Below are 14567 nucleotides of genomic sequence, written 5' to 3'. Positions count from 1 at the left end.
TTTTTGTTCATAAAGGGCAAATCTGTGTATTTCCCCTAAACTGGCATTATGGCTTATAATAGTTTTATTATTAATACAAATTTTATTGTATTGTGAACTACAGATATAAAAGTCCAAGAGGTATTATAAATCAAACAAGCAAAAGCTTCTAGTATTCATACATATGGATTTTCCTGTGGAAATAATAATTACCAAAAGAAAAAAAATCTACCTTTGGAATCTTAATCCATTTGATAAATGTTCTGTAACCTATTCATTTATCAGTGTTAAAAGTATACACATATGTGACAGAATCTTGCAGACTCAAATTTGCAGGGCTTATTTGGTTGCAATATGTTGAACATTTTTATTATTAATGCACTGTGGAGCTTTGAATTGATTTCATTACAAACAGAGACCAGATGTGCATTTATGCCAAAAGGGCTATGGGATGAATCCTTATTATAGCAATTTGTGCAGATTTATGCACTCCTAAAATGGAGAGTCCTTCTATAGCACATTAGCTATGCTGAGGAATTTTTGAAAGAGATTTTTCCTGAGAAATATTACAAGTGATGGCCTCACTAAAAGCCTGTCTGTGCCATTTGCTCTTTTCTCTATTTGTTTTTAACCAGGCTTATCCTCAATAATATACTGTATAATAATCCATAAATATCTACCCAGTAGATCATTTAGCAGATGAGCCATAACTATCTATTTACCCTAAATCATGGAAGACCAGTGGTTATATTGACTCCAGTTACCCTCTTACATATGCATCTCCATACTTGTTGCTATTCATAATGATGCTTCTCCAATTTCAGTACTGTTCCTGCCACAGTTTTTATGTTCTTTGATTTTATTACAATGTAGCTCAGACCCCAGGGCAAATAACTTACTGGATGTGATCAGATTAAAAGATCAGTAGCATATCACCTTACATTAGCAACTTTTAAAAAATATTCCCTACATACTTAGCCTGGGGGTTAACATTAATTCAGCAATAATTCACCTAGAAAGCTGTGTTTTCATGATAATTCTTGAATATGGTTGGCGTATTTCATTGCAGAAATTACCGGTGACTTTAACTGATAATATTGCTTAATTCTTTCCTTTCCTCTGCAGACCTTCTAATCTTATGACAAAAGACACAGTTCCTTGCAAAGACCAGACAGTTGTTGCCCATTTGATTTAGGGATGGAATGTTTTTATTTTATAACAGATATGTTCCATTCTTTTGGAAGGTTTCTGTATAATCCTATAGCATCTGTAAAAATATATTAAGATTATACAGTTTAGATAGTTGAAATTTATAATGCCTTAGCTAGATTACTTATAAATTTGTAGAATTGTCAAACGTTTAATCCCTGCAAATCGACTTATGTGCTTATTGCCAGGTCAGCGTTGGAGCTGGTGTTTAACTGGGTCTACCTTTAACAAGATGTCATGCTTAGCAACAATACCAGCTACACAGTGAATAGGTCATGATGGCCTTTATATGCCATACCCACTTAGCTAGTCTCTCTTCAATTGTCTCCACTCTTTTCCTTGGTGTATCCATTATACCTCCAACTATTTATCCCATTCATTAAACATGATGGTAGTTGAACAGGCTACCACAAAACTCCAACATATTTAAATATTGATGTTGTAAACCTCTGAGAGAGAATCTGCATGCACTTCCCATAGTGATTTTTCTCTGTTTTCTCTCCCTCCTTCCCAAAACATCTTCCACAGAATTCATCCTTTTACTCATTTCCTCCCTCAGTACCCAAGTCCCAACAGCAAACAGATGGAACCTGGGCAGAAAATTTGTTTACAGTGGTATTGAGGGAACAAAGGTGAACTGCAAGGGATTAAGAGGAATTCCAATGCTAGGAACACAGATGGAGCTTTCCCCAACCCCAGGCCTATGGTTGCCAGATCAAAGGAATGGTGAAAAATTGGTAACAGAGTGTCTGACTCTGTGCAACCCCATAGACGGCAGCCCACCAGACTCCCCTGTCCCTGGGATTCTCCAGGCAGGAACACTGGAGTGGGTTGCCATTGCCTTCTCCAATGCATGAAAGTGAAAAGTGAAAGTGAAGTCGCTCAGTCATGTCCGATTCTTCCCGACCCCATGGACTGCAGCCTACCAGGCTCCTCTGCCCATGGGATTTTTCAGGCAAGAGTACTGGAGTGAGTTGCCATTGCCTTCTCCAAGCCTCCCCACTAGCCAAACCCAAACAAAAGCCAAAGGGAGAGATGTTGTCTTAAACATATCATGTAAGTCCATTTCTTAAGACAGAGAAAAGGATGGAGGAGGATGGAAAGTGGTCTTCTCTGACTTAAGAAATGGAAAGTATCCAGCAGAGTTCAGTTTTTCTTTACTTCTCTCACCCCTCCTCCCTTTCCCATCCTTCTCTTCCTCTCTTCACTGCCTCTCTCTTCCCTCCTTCCTTTCTCTTGCTCCATCCTCTTTCCTCTGCTCTGACCTCCCCATTTTTCTTATGTTTTATGTCATGTTGAAAAACTTAAAGTGAAATAGGTATCTGATCTATTCCTCCCCTCCTCCACTCACTGTGGTTCTGAGAATTTTTCAAGTAGAGGAACACTGTTTACCCCCAATAACAGTATAGATGGGGAAAAATAAAGAGGGAGTGATTCTCTCATTTGAACAGTATATTCAGTTTCCCCTACCCAAGTCTGTGGTACCATTATAGGCTGCAAATATGAATAAATAAATGGATCACGATGCTCACTTTAGTTGGAAAAAGCAAACATTATCATTTTTCTTAAGAAATGAGTTGTGTTTTTTCTTCCTGCAGTCAGGCAAAGAGGGAAGAACCAAGCACAGAATTTTGATCGTTTTGTGATTCACAAATGAAGTCAGGCCACTTCATATGGGTGAAATGATAGATTGAATTTTGAGTGGTATTATAGAGTAGATTACATTTCACTAGAGAAAATGTAAGCCTTTAAAGTCAGAAGAAGTTTGTTAAATGCTGGCCATAATACTTTCATAGTCATGAGATTTAATAAAAAGCCAAATTTGTGTAGAAAGGAAAAGCAAAATACAAAAAGGAAAATTTACCTCAGCAGCAATGGGGAAGTGTAGGGGCAGAGAAAGAAGGAGAAACTGGTAAGTGAGTGGACAAATCGATGGGCAGGTGGACAGAAAGGTAGATACAATGATAAATAGATGGTTGGATAAAAAGATTAGATAGTGAAGCTGAGTACATACGTCTTCAAATTAATGTTTTAAAAACATTTTCCTGTTTATGGAAGCCAACAAATTAGTTTAGAGCTCTGCCTTCTCAGATACATGTGATGAAATATCTGATTTTCTTACCTTTCTCAAAGACTGTTCACTGAAACCATGATCTCTGGCTTTAGTTTGACCTGTAGTTTAGACTCAAGTCTTCAAAAAGGAGTTTATATTTTCTATTTTTGCATATCTGTAAAGAATTCATTGTACTTTATAATCCCTCATATCTTTTTTTTCAGTTGAAAACTGTGAAATTATAAATGTGAAGACCCTCCATATTTATAATATTGCCATGTAAAGTGAGATCTGCTTCCTACTTCATTAACTGGTCCAAGTATTATATGCAAAATAAACGCCTGAATTGTTACTGGGAAATAGTCTTTCTGTTTCTAGCAAACTAAAGTATCTTTTCTTTTGTCTGCACACAAGTTACTGACAGATTTTGAGATAATGTAAGGTTCTTCCTGCATTTTCTAAAGAAGGATGTGTAGATCTAGAAATGGTGTTGCTGTTTTATATTATGTGCGTGCTAAGTTGCTTCAATCATGTCCAATTCTGTGCAACCCTATGGACTGTAGCCCTACAGGCTCCTGTCCATGGCGATTCTCCAGGCAAGAATACTGGAGTGTGTTGCCAGGCCCTTCTCCAGGGGATCTTCCCGACCCAGGGATCGAACTCACATCTCTCATGTCTGCTGCATTTGCGAGATCTTTACCACTAGCACAACCCGGGAAGCCCCAGGTGCAGGTTACAGTACAGAATAAACCAACTGTTTGTTCTGAAACTCTGGCTGAATCTTGTACCCGGATCTTAATTTCACCATTCTTTTCAAACCCATAGATCTACTATGGAATAAAAGTAAATTGCTTATTATTTTTATCAGAGATTTGTGGCATTTCCACATCTTCAAGCTTAATTAGCCTACATTCAATTGTAAGGTAGAGGCATTTTATTGTCTATAAACCCACTTGACTCAGATTCACAGAAAAATAGGTAGATCTTTCAAAGAAATGGTAGCTTTGTACTTAAACACTGTAACTCCTCCATGAATTGTTTTGCCACCTAATTAATGTTTGATGTATAAAATCCCATGAAATGTCAAAGCTTATTTCAAATAAAATGGTTTTTTCTTGTGTCAAAATTTGAAATGCAAATAGTATCCATCTCTGTCATAATTATTATCCTTAACTACAGCAGCAGGGTTTCCCCTCCTTTATTCAAGCCTTAGGTATAATCCCACCATTTCAATACAGGCATTAATTTACTAATCCTCACAAAACTTATAAGATTTCTCAGTATGCATGTACTTATTTCTGAGGAATAATTTTAGCAGAATTTATTAAAAGAATTGTTAGAGATAGACATTGTAATGATGTCTTTAAGCTAGAATAAGCGAAATAACTATTTCAGTCTTGCTTCTTTGCATAGAAGACTTGAGGCAGATGTAAGATATGTGTATATTTTTGTATGGAAATAAGATAATAATAACTGTGGTGAGTGAAATAAATAGGACAATCAGAAAAAAGAGTAGCTTCTGGATGCCACTGGAAAGACTGTGATTCATGCAGGCCTGATCTGGATAGGCAACTTTTGAACTGAGCTTGAACCTTAAAGTCATAGTAGCTATCAGTCAGTCAGTTCACTCAGTTGTGTCCGACCCTTTGCAACCCCATGGACTGCAGCACACCAGGCCTCTCTGTCCATCACCAACTCCCGGAGTTTACTCAAACTCATGCCCATTGAGTCAGTGATGCCATCCAGCCATTTCATGCTCTGTCCTCCCCTTTTCGTCCCGCCTTCAATCTTTGCCAGCATCAAGGTCTTTTCCAATGAGTGAGTTCTATGCATCAGGTGGCCAAAGTATTGGAGTTTCAGCTTCAAATTTAGTCCTTCCGATGAACATTCAGGACTGATTTCCTTTAGGATGAATTGGTTGGATCTCCTTGCAGTCCAAAGGACTCTCAAGAGTCCTCTCCAACACCACAGTTCAAAAGCATCAATTCTTTGACACTCAACTTTCCTTATAGTCCAACTCTGACATCCATAAAAGCCATAGCATTGACTGGATGGACCTTTGTTGGCAAGGTAATGTCTCTGCTTTTTAATATGCTGTCTAGGTTGGTCATAACTTTTCTACCAAAGAACAAGCATCTTTTAATTTCATAGCTGCAGTCACCATCTGCAGTGATTTTGGAGCCTCAAAAATTAAAGTCTGCCACTGTTTCCACCGTTTCTCCAGCTATTTGCCTTGAAATCATGGGAATGGATGCCATGATCTTTGTTTTCTGAATGTTGAGCTTTAAACCAACTTTTTCCCTCTCCTCTTTCACTTTCATCAAGATGCTTTTTAGTTCCTCTTCACTTTCTGCCATGAAGGTGGTATCATCTGCGTATCTGAGGTTATTGATATTTCTCCTGGCAAACTTGATTCCAGCTTGTGCTTCATCCAGCCCAGTGTTTCTCATGATGTCCTCTGCATACAAGTTAAATAATCAGGGTGACAATATACAACCTCAAAATACTCCTTTCCTAATTTGGAACCAGTCTGTTGTTCTGTGTTTAGTTCTAACTGTTGTTTCCCGACCCTGCATACAGATTTCTCAAGAGGCAGGTCAGGTGCTCTGGTATTCCCATCTCTTGAAGAATTTTCCACAGTTTACTGTGATCCACACAGTCAAAGGCTTTGGCATAGTCAATAAAGCAAAAATAGATGTTTCTCAGGAACTCTCTTGCTTTTTTGATGATCCAACAGATTTGGCAATTTGATCTCTGGTTCCTCTGCCTTTTCTAAAACCAGCTTGATCATCTAGAAGTTCATGGTTCATGTACTGTTGAAGCGTGGCTTGGAGAGGTTTGAGCATTACTTTACCAGTGTGTGAGATGAGTGCAATTGTGCATTAGTTTGAGCATTCTTTGGCATCACCTTTCTTAGGCATTGGAATGAAAAGTAACCTTTTCCAGTCCTATGGCCACTGCTGAGTTTTCCAAATTTGCTGGCATATTGAGTGCAGCACTTCACAGCATCATGTTTTAGGATTTGAAATAGCTCAACTGGGATTCCATCACCTCTACTAGCTTTGTTCATAGTGATGCTTCCTAAGGCCCACTTGACTTCACATTCCAGGATATCTGGCCTAGGTGAGTGGTGACACTATCGTGATTATCTGGGTCATGAAGATCTTTTTTATACAGTTCTTCTGTGTATCCTTGCCACCTCTTCTTAGTATCTTCTGCTTCTGTTAGGTCCATACCATTTCTGTCCTTTATTGAGCCCATCATTGCGTTGTTACCTTGGTATCTCTAATTTTCTTGAAGAGATCTCTAGTCTTTCCCATTCTGTTTTCCTTTATTTCTTTGCACTGATCACTGAGGAAGGCTTGCTTATCTCTCCTTGCTATTCTTTGGAACTCTACATTCAAATGGGCATATCTTTCCTTTTCTCCTTTGTTTTTCACTTCTCTTCTTCTTACAACTATTTGTAAGGCTTCCTCAGACAGCCATTTTGCTTTTTTGCATTTCTTTTTCTTGGGGATGGCCTTGCTCCCTGTCTCCTGTACAATGTCCCAAATTTCCGTCCGTAGTTCATCAGGCACTCTATCAGATCTAGTCCCTTAAATCTATTTCTCCTTTCCACTGTATAATCATTAAGGATTTGATTTAGGTCACACCTGAATGGTCTAGTGGTTTTCCCTACTTTCTTCAACTGAAGTCTGAATTTGGCAAGAAGGAGTTCATGCTCTGAACCATAGTCATCTCTTGGTCTTGTTTTTGCTGACTATAGAGCTTCTCCATCTTTGGGTGCAAAGAATAGTAGCTATGGGAGAATCCAATTTATGGCACCACTGCCATTAACAAGAAGCCTGGAAATGACTCTTGGTGCCTCTCTCTCATTTTACTCACACATCCAATCAGAGTGTAAGCCTGTCTGTACTTGTAAATCTCTACCAAATCAGGCCACTCTTCATTTTCCCTGCTGCTCCAACCCTAATCCACAACAGCTTTTTCTACTGTGTTAGCTTCATAGTAGGTCCCCTTTCACTCACTCCTGAACCCTCTAATCCATTCCACTGAGTTCCATAAGCCTGAGTAGACCACTCCTATTTAGATTCTTTAATACCTTCAGATTGCTCTTGGCACAATTTCTCAAAATCATCATCACACCTTCCAAGTGGTACTACTGCTCTGCTCCTGCTCGTATCTCCAGCTGCCTGAACCCCAGTCACAAGTACCCTCGTGCAGCGCCCTTAAATCTCCCTGCACCTCTTTCCTAAAAGCTTCTCTCTCTGCCTAGAAGCTCCTATCCTCATCCCAACCTAATTTTCTCTTTTCTATTTGTCTTCAGATTAAACATTCTTTCTCAGAGAAGTATTTCCTAAATTATTCCCTAACTTCAAACACCAGGCTAAACTGCCTTTAGGGCTTCCCTGGTGGTCCAGTGGTTAAGAATCTGCCTTGCAATGCAAGAGACACCTGTTCGATTCCTGATCTGAGAAGGTCCCACCTGTGTCAGGGCAGTTGAGCCCGTGTGCCACAACTAGCGAGCCCGCACTCTGGATCCTGTGAGCTGCAACTAGTAATCCCGTGCATCACAACTACTGAAGCCTGAACACCCTAGATCCTGTGCTCCACAAGAGAGGTCACCACAAGGAGAAGCCTGTGCACGGCAACCAGAGAAAGTCTGGAAGCAGCAACAAAAACCCAGCACAGCCAAAAATAAACAAATATTAAAAAAAAAAAAAAGTTGTCTTTAAATTTGATCCACTGCACTGGGATTCTGGATTGAATTCAAAAAAATTAAAATTAAATAATTGTGCAGTTAATTTATTAACAGCTCTTTCCAGATCCTATTATGGGAAACCATTTTATTTACCATTTTATCCCCAGACATTAGTATAGTGTTATTCATAGAAATTCAAATTGTGGTTAAATAACAAATGAACATATAGAATGATAGAACAGTTTTTGAAATTAGAAATGTTTTATTCTTTAAAACTGTATATATATATATGTATGAGTATATATACATGTGTGCATGTATACATATACACAATTTATGCTATGTTGGTAGTAGATTTAATTCTAAAGGTATAAAATTTTTTTTTTTAATTTCTTTCCCACTTTTAGTACCCTGTCTTCCCAAAGCATGGTTATTCTAGACATCACTTACTTGTATAGCATCCTCTTGGCTCCCTCCACAGTCCCCATCAGAATTTTATCTTACTGGGTCACTCTCAACTTGTCTGTTAACTTTCAACTTATTTGATATTTTCTGTTGCTTTCTTACATAGTCTCCATGTCTTTATTACCCTTGTACTATATTCCCATAAAACCTCACAGACATTATCTTATAATTGCATTTTTGAATTAATACCATCTGCTTTTATGTACCCCGCATACCAAGCAGTAGAATGTGAGGTTCCTGAATGTGAGCAAAACTACATATAACATTTGACTTTATTTCTTTAGGAAATAAGTGTCCAAATGATTGTTTAATGAATGAAATATTTTTTAATATTTTTTAATTTTTTTAATATTACTACTACAGTTTCTTCAATTTTAAGAGGAAAAGGGGATCATAATAAATAACTAGTTATATCCATTTTTATTTTACTTTAAATATGGTTTCACATTTTTATTTTAAACATTTTTTTATAATTTATCTGTACTTTAGGTTTGTTTTTTTTTTTTTTTCTGTTGCAGCTTTCTTGTTGGTGAACCTTGAGTTCCAGACTTCTTTAGTGGAATTAATTCAATTTATTCTTCATAAATAAACACTTCTTGAATGCTAAAACATAATAACTATTTTTAAGATAAATTACTGATGATTTTTGTATTTGACTCACCATTTACAACAACACACTGTCATTGACACATACATTGGCAACATCATTATCTTTTATGTTGAAAACAGTTATATTTTGACTTGTCATCTATATTTTCAGCTTTTTCATTACTGTATTTTTAAAAAAATTTAAATATTTATATTAGGGAATTATATAGGCCTTCTTTTTTAGCTTATCATATCCTACCCCAATATTATAATACTTAATGTTGAAAACAACATTTGTACAACAGATGTTGTTGTACAACATCTACGCAGAACCAAAAAAATAAATTGAATTGCAATATGACAATACCTATTATTTTTTTCTGTTTGTTAAGTAATTTTTCTTTTTATAATGTTCCCTGATAGCTGTAATGAAAGTCAGTACTTGAATCTTTAGTTTTGAAGATAATGTGTTAAAGCCTATTATTTATTCTAGTAGATCCCAGCCTTTTTCCAAAAGGACTCATTTAACTGAATCACAAGACTCCAGAGGTCCATATGCCTTGACATTTTCTCATAGAAAAAATACTATGTGGTAATAAAGACATAGAAGCAAACAATACAATAATAATGATAATAGTAACAATGGTAATAAAACAATTACACAAGAGCACAATGCTTAACAAAGTAAAACAATAGTAATTTCACAAATATATTCATTTTTATGAGAACAGCATAGGCGGAACACAATAGCAAATGCAAGACTCTGTGCATGGTGCACTGATTTAAAGAATATTCCTTTGGAATATTATAGGAACTCCAGCTATCTGGATACTCATGTGCACAGGGGTTTTGTAACATTGCTAAGCAATTGTATCAGGTGTTTAGACTTAATTGATGGAATGATGAATCTGAACACTTTATGCATACTAGCATTTTACCAATTTAATTAATGAATGCTGAATTTTATAAATCATTAAGTGAGTTAATAGATTACCAGTAAATAGCTCTAAATTGTATATAATGATTAAATATATGGATTATAATCACTTTTATGTCACTTTGTGACTGCTTCAAAGTACTTTCACAATCCATCGGTGGGTCACGAATGCTACTTTGATCTACATTGACTCTGTTACACATTTATCCTTGAACCTTATAATGTATTCCGTTTGGTGTTACAAGTATCTTAGTTTTTTAGGCCCTGATATTTTACAAATTCAGTAAACTTAGTGCAGGTGTTTTTCTCTTTTTTTCATTTTAAAAGTTTTTAAAAATACCAATTAACCATATAATACTTTAACATATTCTTCTTACACTATATATTCTTGTAAAATTTAAGCATTGAACAAAATGATTCTTCTCTCGATTTCCATCTTTCAATTTTGTCCTATGTGTTTAAACATACACATATATATATATAAACATACAAAATATCTACATATAATATTTATTTTTCATAGCATGTTTATATGCTACTCAAGTAGCATTCATATTTCACAAATACCATGCCTATATATATTAGTATATATTTATAATTTTTATACTTGCATTTAAGTCAATATTACATGTTGAAGATTGATGTTAACAGTATTGTTCTCTTTATTACAAAGCTGTTTATAGTATTCCATAATTTTTATATATATGTCCAGTTTTGTACAGACATAACCCATTTTGTTTTCTATTATAAGCAAGCTGGAATGAATATCTTTGAACATTTCCCTTTCATAACAGTGGGATTATTTTTTTACTGCTCATAGTGATAAGAAAAATCTGTCTTATACAGTCTTCAGATTTCAGAGTTTAATAGACACTATAATTTACATAGGAAGTATACAAATATACACATCAAGTAGTAGTTTATGACTGTCATATGTATACAAATCTTTGTCAACACTTGGTTACTAAGCTGTTTTTGCGTATTTGAATTAGGATTTTATATAAACTTAAGAATGTGATTGTTAACAATTTAGGTATTCCAATTGCTCCAATTTATTCATTTATTTCTTTAACATTTGGTCCTGCTACAAATATATTAAGTATCCCTGCATAAACAGTGGTAACCAGTTTGAGTTTTTTAGGGTACCCCTTACAGCTTTCTGAATATCGATTAGGAAGATAGCCTTACAAAGAGAGGCCCTTTCTATTTGTGATCCTAAATTCTATATATGACTGTTAAAAACAGAAAAAGAGAAGAAAAGAAAATGTTCTAAATAATGACACTTTTGTATAAGTAATAGTAGGGCAGACTAAAATTAGGAAAGATGTATGCCGAACCATTAACAATCTCTACAAAATGGGAATGTATAGAGTCAAAAGAAGAGACACTCATTATTTTTGCATTGCATACCTATATCTATATTGCATAAATGTGTTATAATTGTACTTTAGTTTAATTTTAAAAAAGATAAAGGACGTGATAACTTGGAAAATTACACTTATTTACCTTTTTAAAAAAAGTTTTACAAGCCTTCCTTACAAATTAATATATATTCCTATCTTATTACCCAAAGCTGTCAAATTTGTTCAAGTGATCGTAGCATATAAGTTTTATCTCTTTTAACATCTTTGGATTGTTGACAATTTGAACAATTCTTATAGAATATACTTAAAAAATCAGCATGTAGTTTTAGAGAAGGAAAATGCTAGAAACTAAGCACTAGTTTGCTACCAAGTACATGGGGGTGAAATCTTTTACTTAGTAAGAAGACGAAGACCATTTTAAAAAGCAGAGTTTTTATTTGAAATTACATTTTCACAGAGCTTAGCAGACAGTGAGTATTCGTTGTGAACTAAGTGTTAAACTAGACATAATGAAAAATTTGTATTGTCCTCTGAGAACACAGTTGTCCACAACACAAACTCATCAATGTTCAATTTAGAAATACATAGAGAAAAATCACTGGGCAAACCTTAGACTTAACCCCTCAGATGGGTAAAGTGAGAATCATTTCTAGAAGTTAGAGTCCTCAAGAGGAGCTTCCTAAAGGCGTGACTTTCAAGTTAGTTATTAAAGAAAATAATGAATTAGCAGGAAAACTCAGGGAATGTATACCAAATAAAGAGGGAGTTTAATAACTTACTTACCTCAATGATTATAACATATGCAAAAACAATTGTCCAAAGAAGCCAATAAAATTACTTAAGATCTCTTTCCTTTTTGTTCTGTTTTCAAAATTGTAGTTGAAATCTGGAGAGACAGCCGCCAACATTGCTAGAGAACTGGCTGAACAGACACGAAATCATTTGAATGCTGGAGATATCACTTATTCTGTCCGGGCCATGGATCAGTTGGTAGGCCTCCTAGATGTACAGCTCCGGAACTTGACTCCAGGTGGAAAAGATAGTGCTGCACGAAGTTTGAACAAGGTAAGGCCCTTAGTTACATGCATCTTTAAAGTTGTAGTAAAATCAGTGAGAATTCCCTGATTAATTTCCCTCTCCATAAAATCAAATCATTCTAAAGAAAACTGCTAGCTATATTCAATTCACTTCACTGTCTCATTATAATAATGCCCTTATTTGACTTTCAATCTAAGGAACAATAAATGATAATCTCTTTGCATATATTTTGAATCATAATTCATTTTCTGTAGAATTCTGTTCTGGATGCTAAATTCTGACATGGTTAATATAGATAAATGCCGCTTCTTTTGTTTCTTTTTTTTTTTTATCCCTTTCAAGCCTTTATTAATATGATTAATAGTAAAACAAATATCTAATCAATAAAGAGAAATTTAGAAAATAACAGTGAGAAAAGATATAAATAATACATTATAGATTAAAAAAATAATTTAACCTAATTCATATTACATTTAAAAGCTCATTGGACAAAGTGGTTTAATTTTCCTTTTTATTTTTAAGTAACTTATTTTGCATCACTACCATTATAATTTAATAGGTTTTAATGTGTTTCAGCAACTTGGAATTGTAAGTAATAAAAATGTTTTTAAATTGTAAGGAATTTTATGTGTTTTAATTTATAGCTATAAATCTACAATAAATGTTTATATACATTATATACACATATGTAAACATTTGGTATATAACTTATACAGATATAAGCATTGTATTTACTTAAATGTATAAAATATGTTTTATATATATTTATAAGGAGTATCATTTATGTAACAAAATTTCACATTGTGAAAAGATAATAGAATTGCTGCCATTAGATAACATATATTCTCTTAATGGCATTTTTGTAATAAAGATGATCAGTTATTGAAACTGGATTTTAAGGCCTTAAATATCAGGGATAATCTTAATATCAGGGATACTTCAAACAGCAAGAATTTGGCAGCAGCAGACTAATATCCTGTATGGAATTCACTGAATGAATATTCCCCTTTAGAATGAAAAAATAACTTTACAGAGTGGTCTTTGTTGTGTTTATTTCTTTTCTGTCTTATTTGACTAAGAGTCTCATGAGATGGAAGACATTTTTAAAATGATGATTGTTTGACATTAAAGAAAAATAAAAGCTAGGTATTTTATCCAGCAGTTTTTTCTGCAACTTCATCCTCAGAAAATAGATTCAGTTTTATCAGTTAGATAGAATTTATTACTAAGGTATTTTTTTTTGGTTATTTTCATGCTGAGTGAAAAGGAATTATTTTGTCACTCACATCCATGATAGAATCTCAGCCCAGCCCCTGACAGAATATAATCCACAGCTGTCTATGTAATCTGGGCATGCTGTGATTTTACCAAGGTTTACTGGATGCTGTTAATGAATATCGCTGCCAGCTATTGTTATTATAATGTACTAGAAGTAGTAATTTCTATTAATGCTACATATCCATAACACTACTTGTTATAGAATATTTTGTATCTTTATTTATAAATGATGTTGATGTCTGGCAATATCAGGTAAAGCTGGCAATTAATGTCACATTCTAACAGGCTACAGCTAATCAGCTTGCCTAGTCTGAATATTAAATAACTACATAATGGGCAAATTTCCATTTGTGAAGCTTTTTAATGCTCTCTTTTGTTTCTTATTTAGCTCTTTTCAGTTGTTTATATAATGTGGTTTGTCATATGTTAATTTGCATGATGGGGTAAAGAGATGGGATGGCAAAGGTTATTCACATGCTTCCTGGCTTGCTACCATTTCCCGTGGTTCCCACTGTTCCCTGAAGCAGTTATAACCCAACAGATTTGCAAAGTCAACTCAGTACAAATCAATTGTGCTCCACATTGAAATTCTGAAGAGTTTAGAGACCTTTTAAACCAAGATGCTAGTCAGTAATCCAATGACAACACTGGCAATTTACTTGTACTGATTACTCACTTAATTCTTTAGAGGAGTAACTACTCTATGCTCACTGAAGAATGTATGAATTAAAGTTGAGAGAGTATTAGCCACACAAAAGGTATCAGAGTAACTGCTTCTTAAAATGGGTAATTTTCTCCTTCAACAATCAAGGCTACTGAAGGAAAAAAAATACTAGAAAAGGAGGAAAACTACAATCTAATTTATAAATTTTGCAGTCATTTATTTAAACCGAACAAATATATGTATTAATAATTCATTTTATCACCAGGAAAAAAAAAATATTTGGTACTGAA

At 34.7% G+C, this 14567-nt stretch overlaps 1 protein-coding gene across 11 annotated transcripts in view; it reads left to right on the top strand.

Moving 5' to 3' along the window:
* Positions 1 to 14567, top strand: part of ADGRL3 (adhesion G protein-coupled receptor L3) — a 949445-nt gene that overhangs the window by 762736 nt on the left and 172142 nt on the right. For all 11 annotated transcript variants that reach the window (XM_086407653.1, XM_086407652.1, XM_086407651.1 and 8 more), the window contains one exon: positions 12177 to 12362. In XM_086407653.1, coding sequence (XP_086263779.1) covers positions 12177 to 12362 — 186 coding nt within the window. The remainder of the gene's footprint in view (positions 1 to 12176; positions 12363 to 14567) is intronic.

The sequence above is a fragment of the Bos grunniens genome, chromosome 6 (genome assembly GCF_055505025.1).
Source record: "Bos grunniens cultivar Pamir isolate PY7600 chromosome 6, Bosgru_T2T1.0, whole genome shotgun sequence".
In the NCBI taxonomy this organism is placed as follows: Eukaryota; Metazoa; Chordata; class Mammalia; order Artiodactyla; family Bovidae; genus Bos; species Bos grunniens.
The sequence above is the reverse complement of the archived record's forward strand: the minus strand, read 5'-3'. Positions and strand labels throughout refer to the sequence as shown.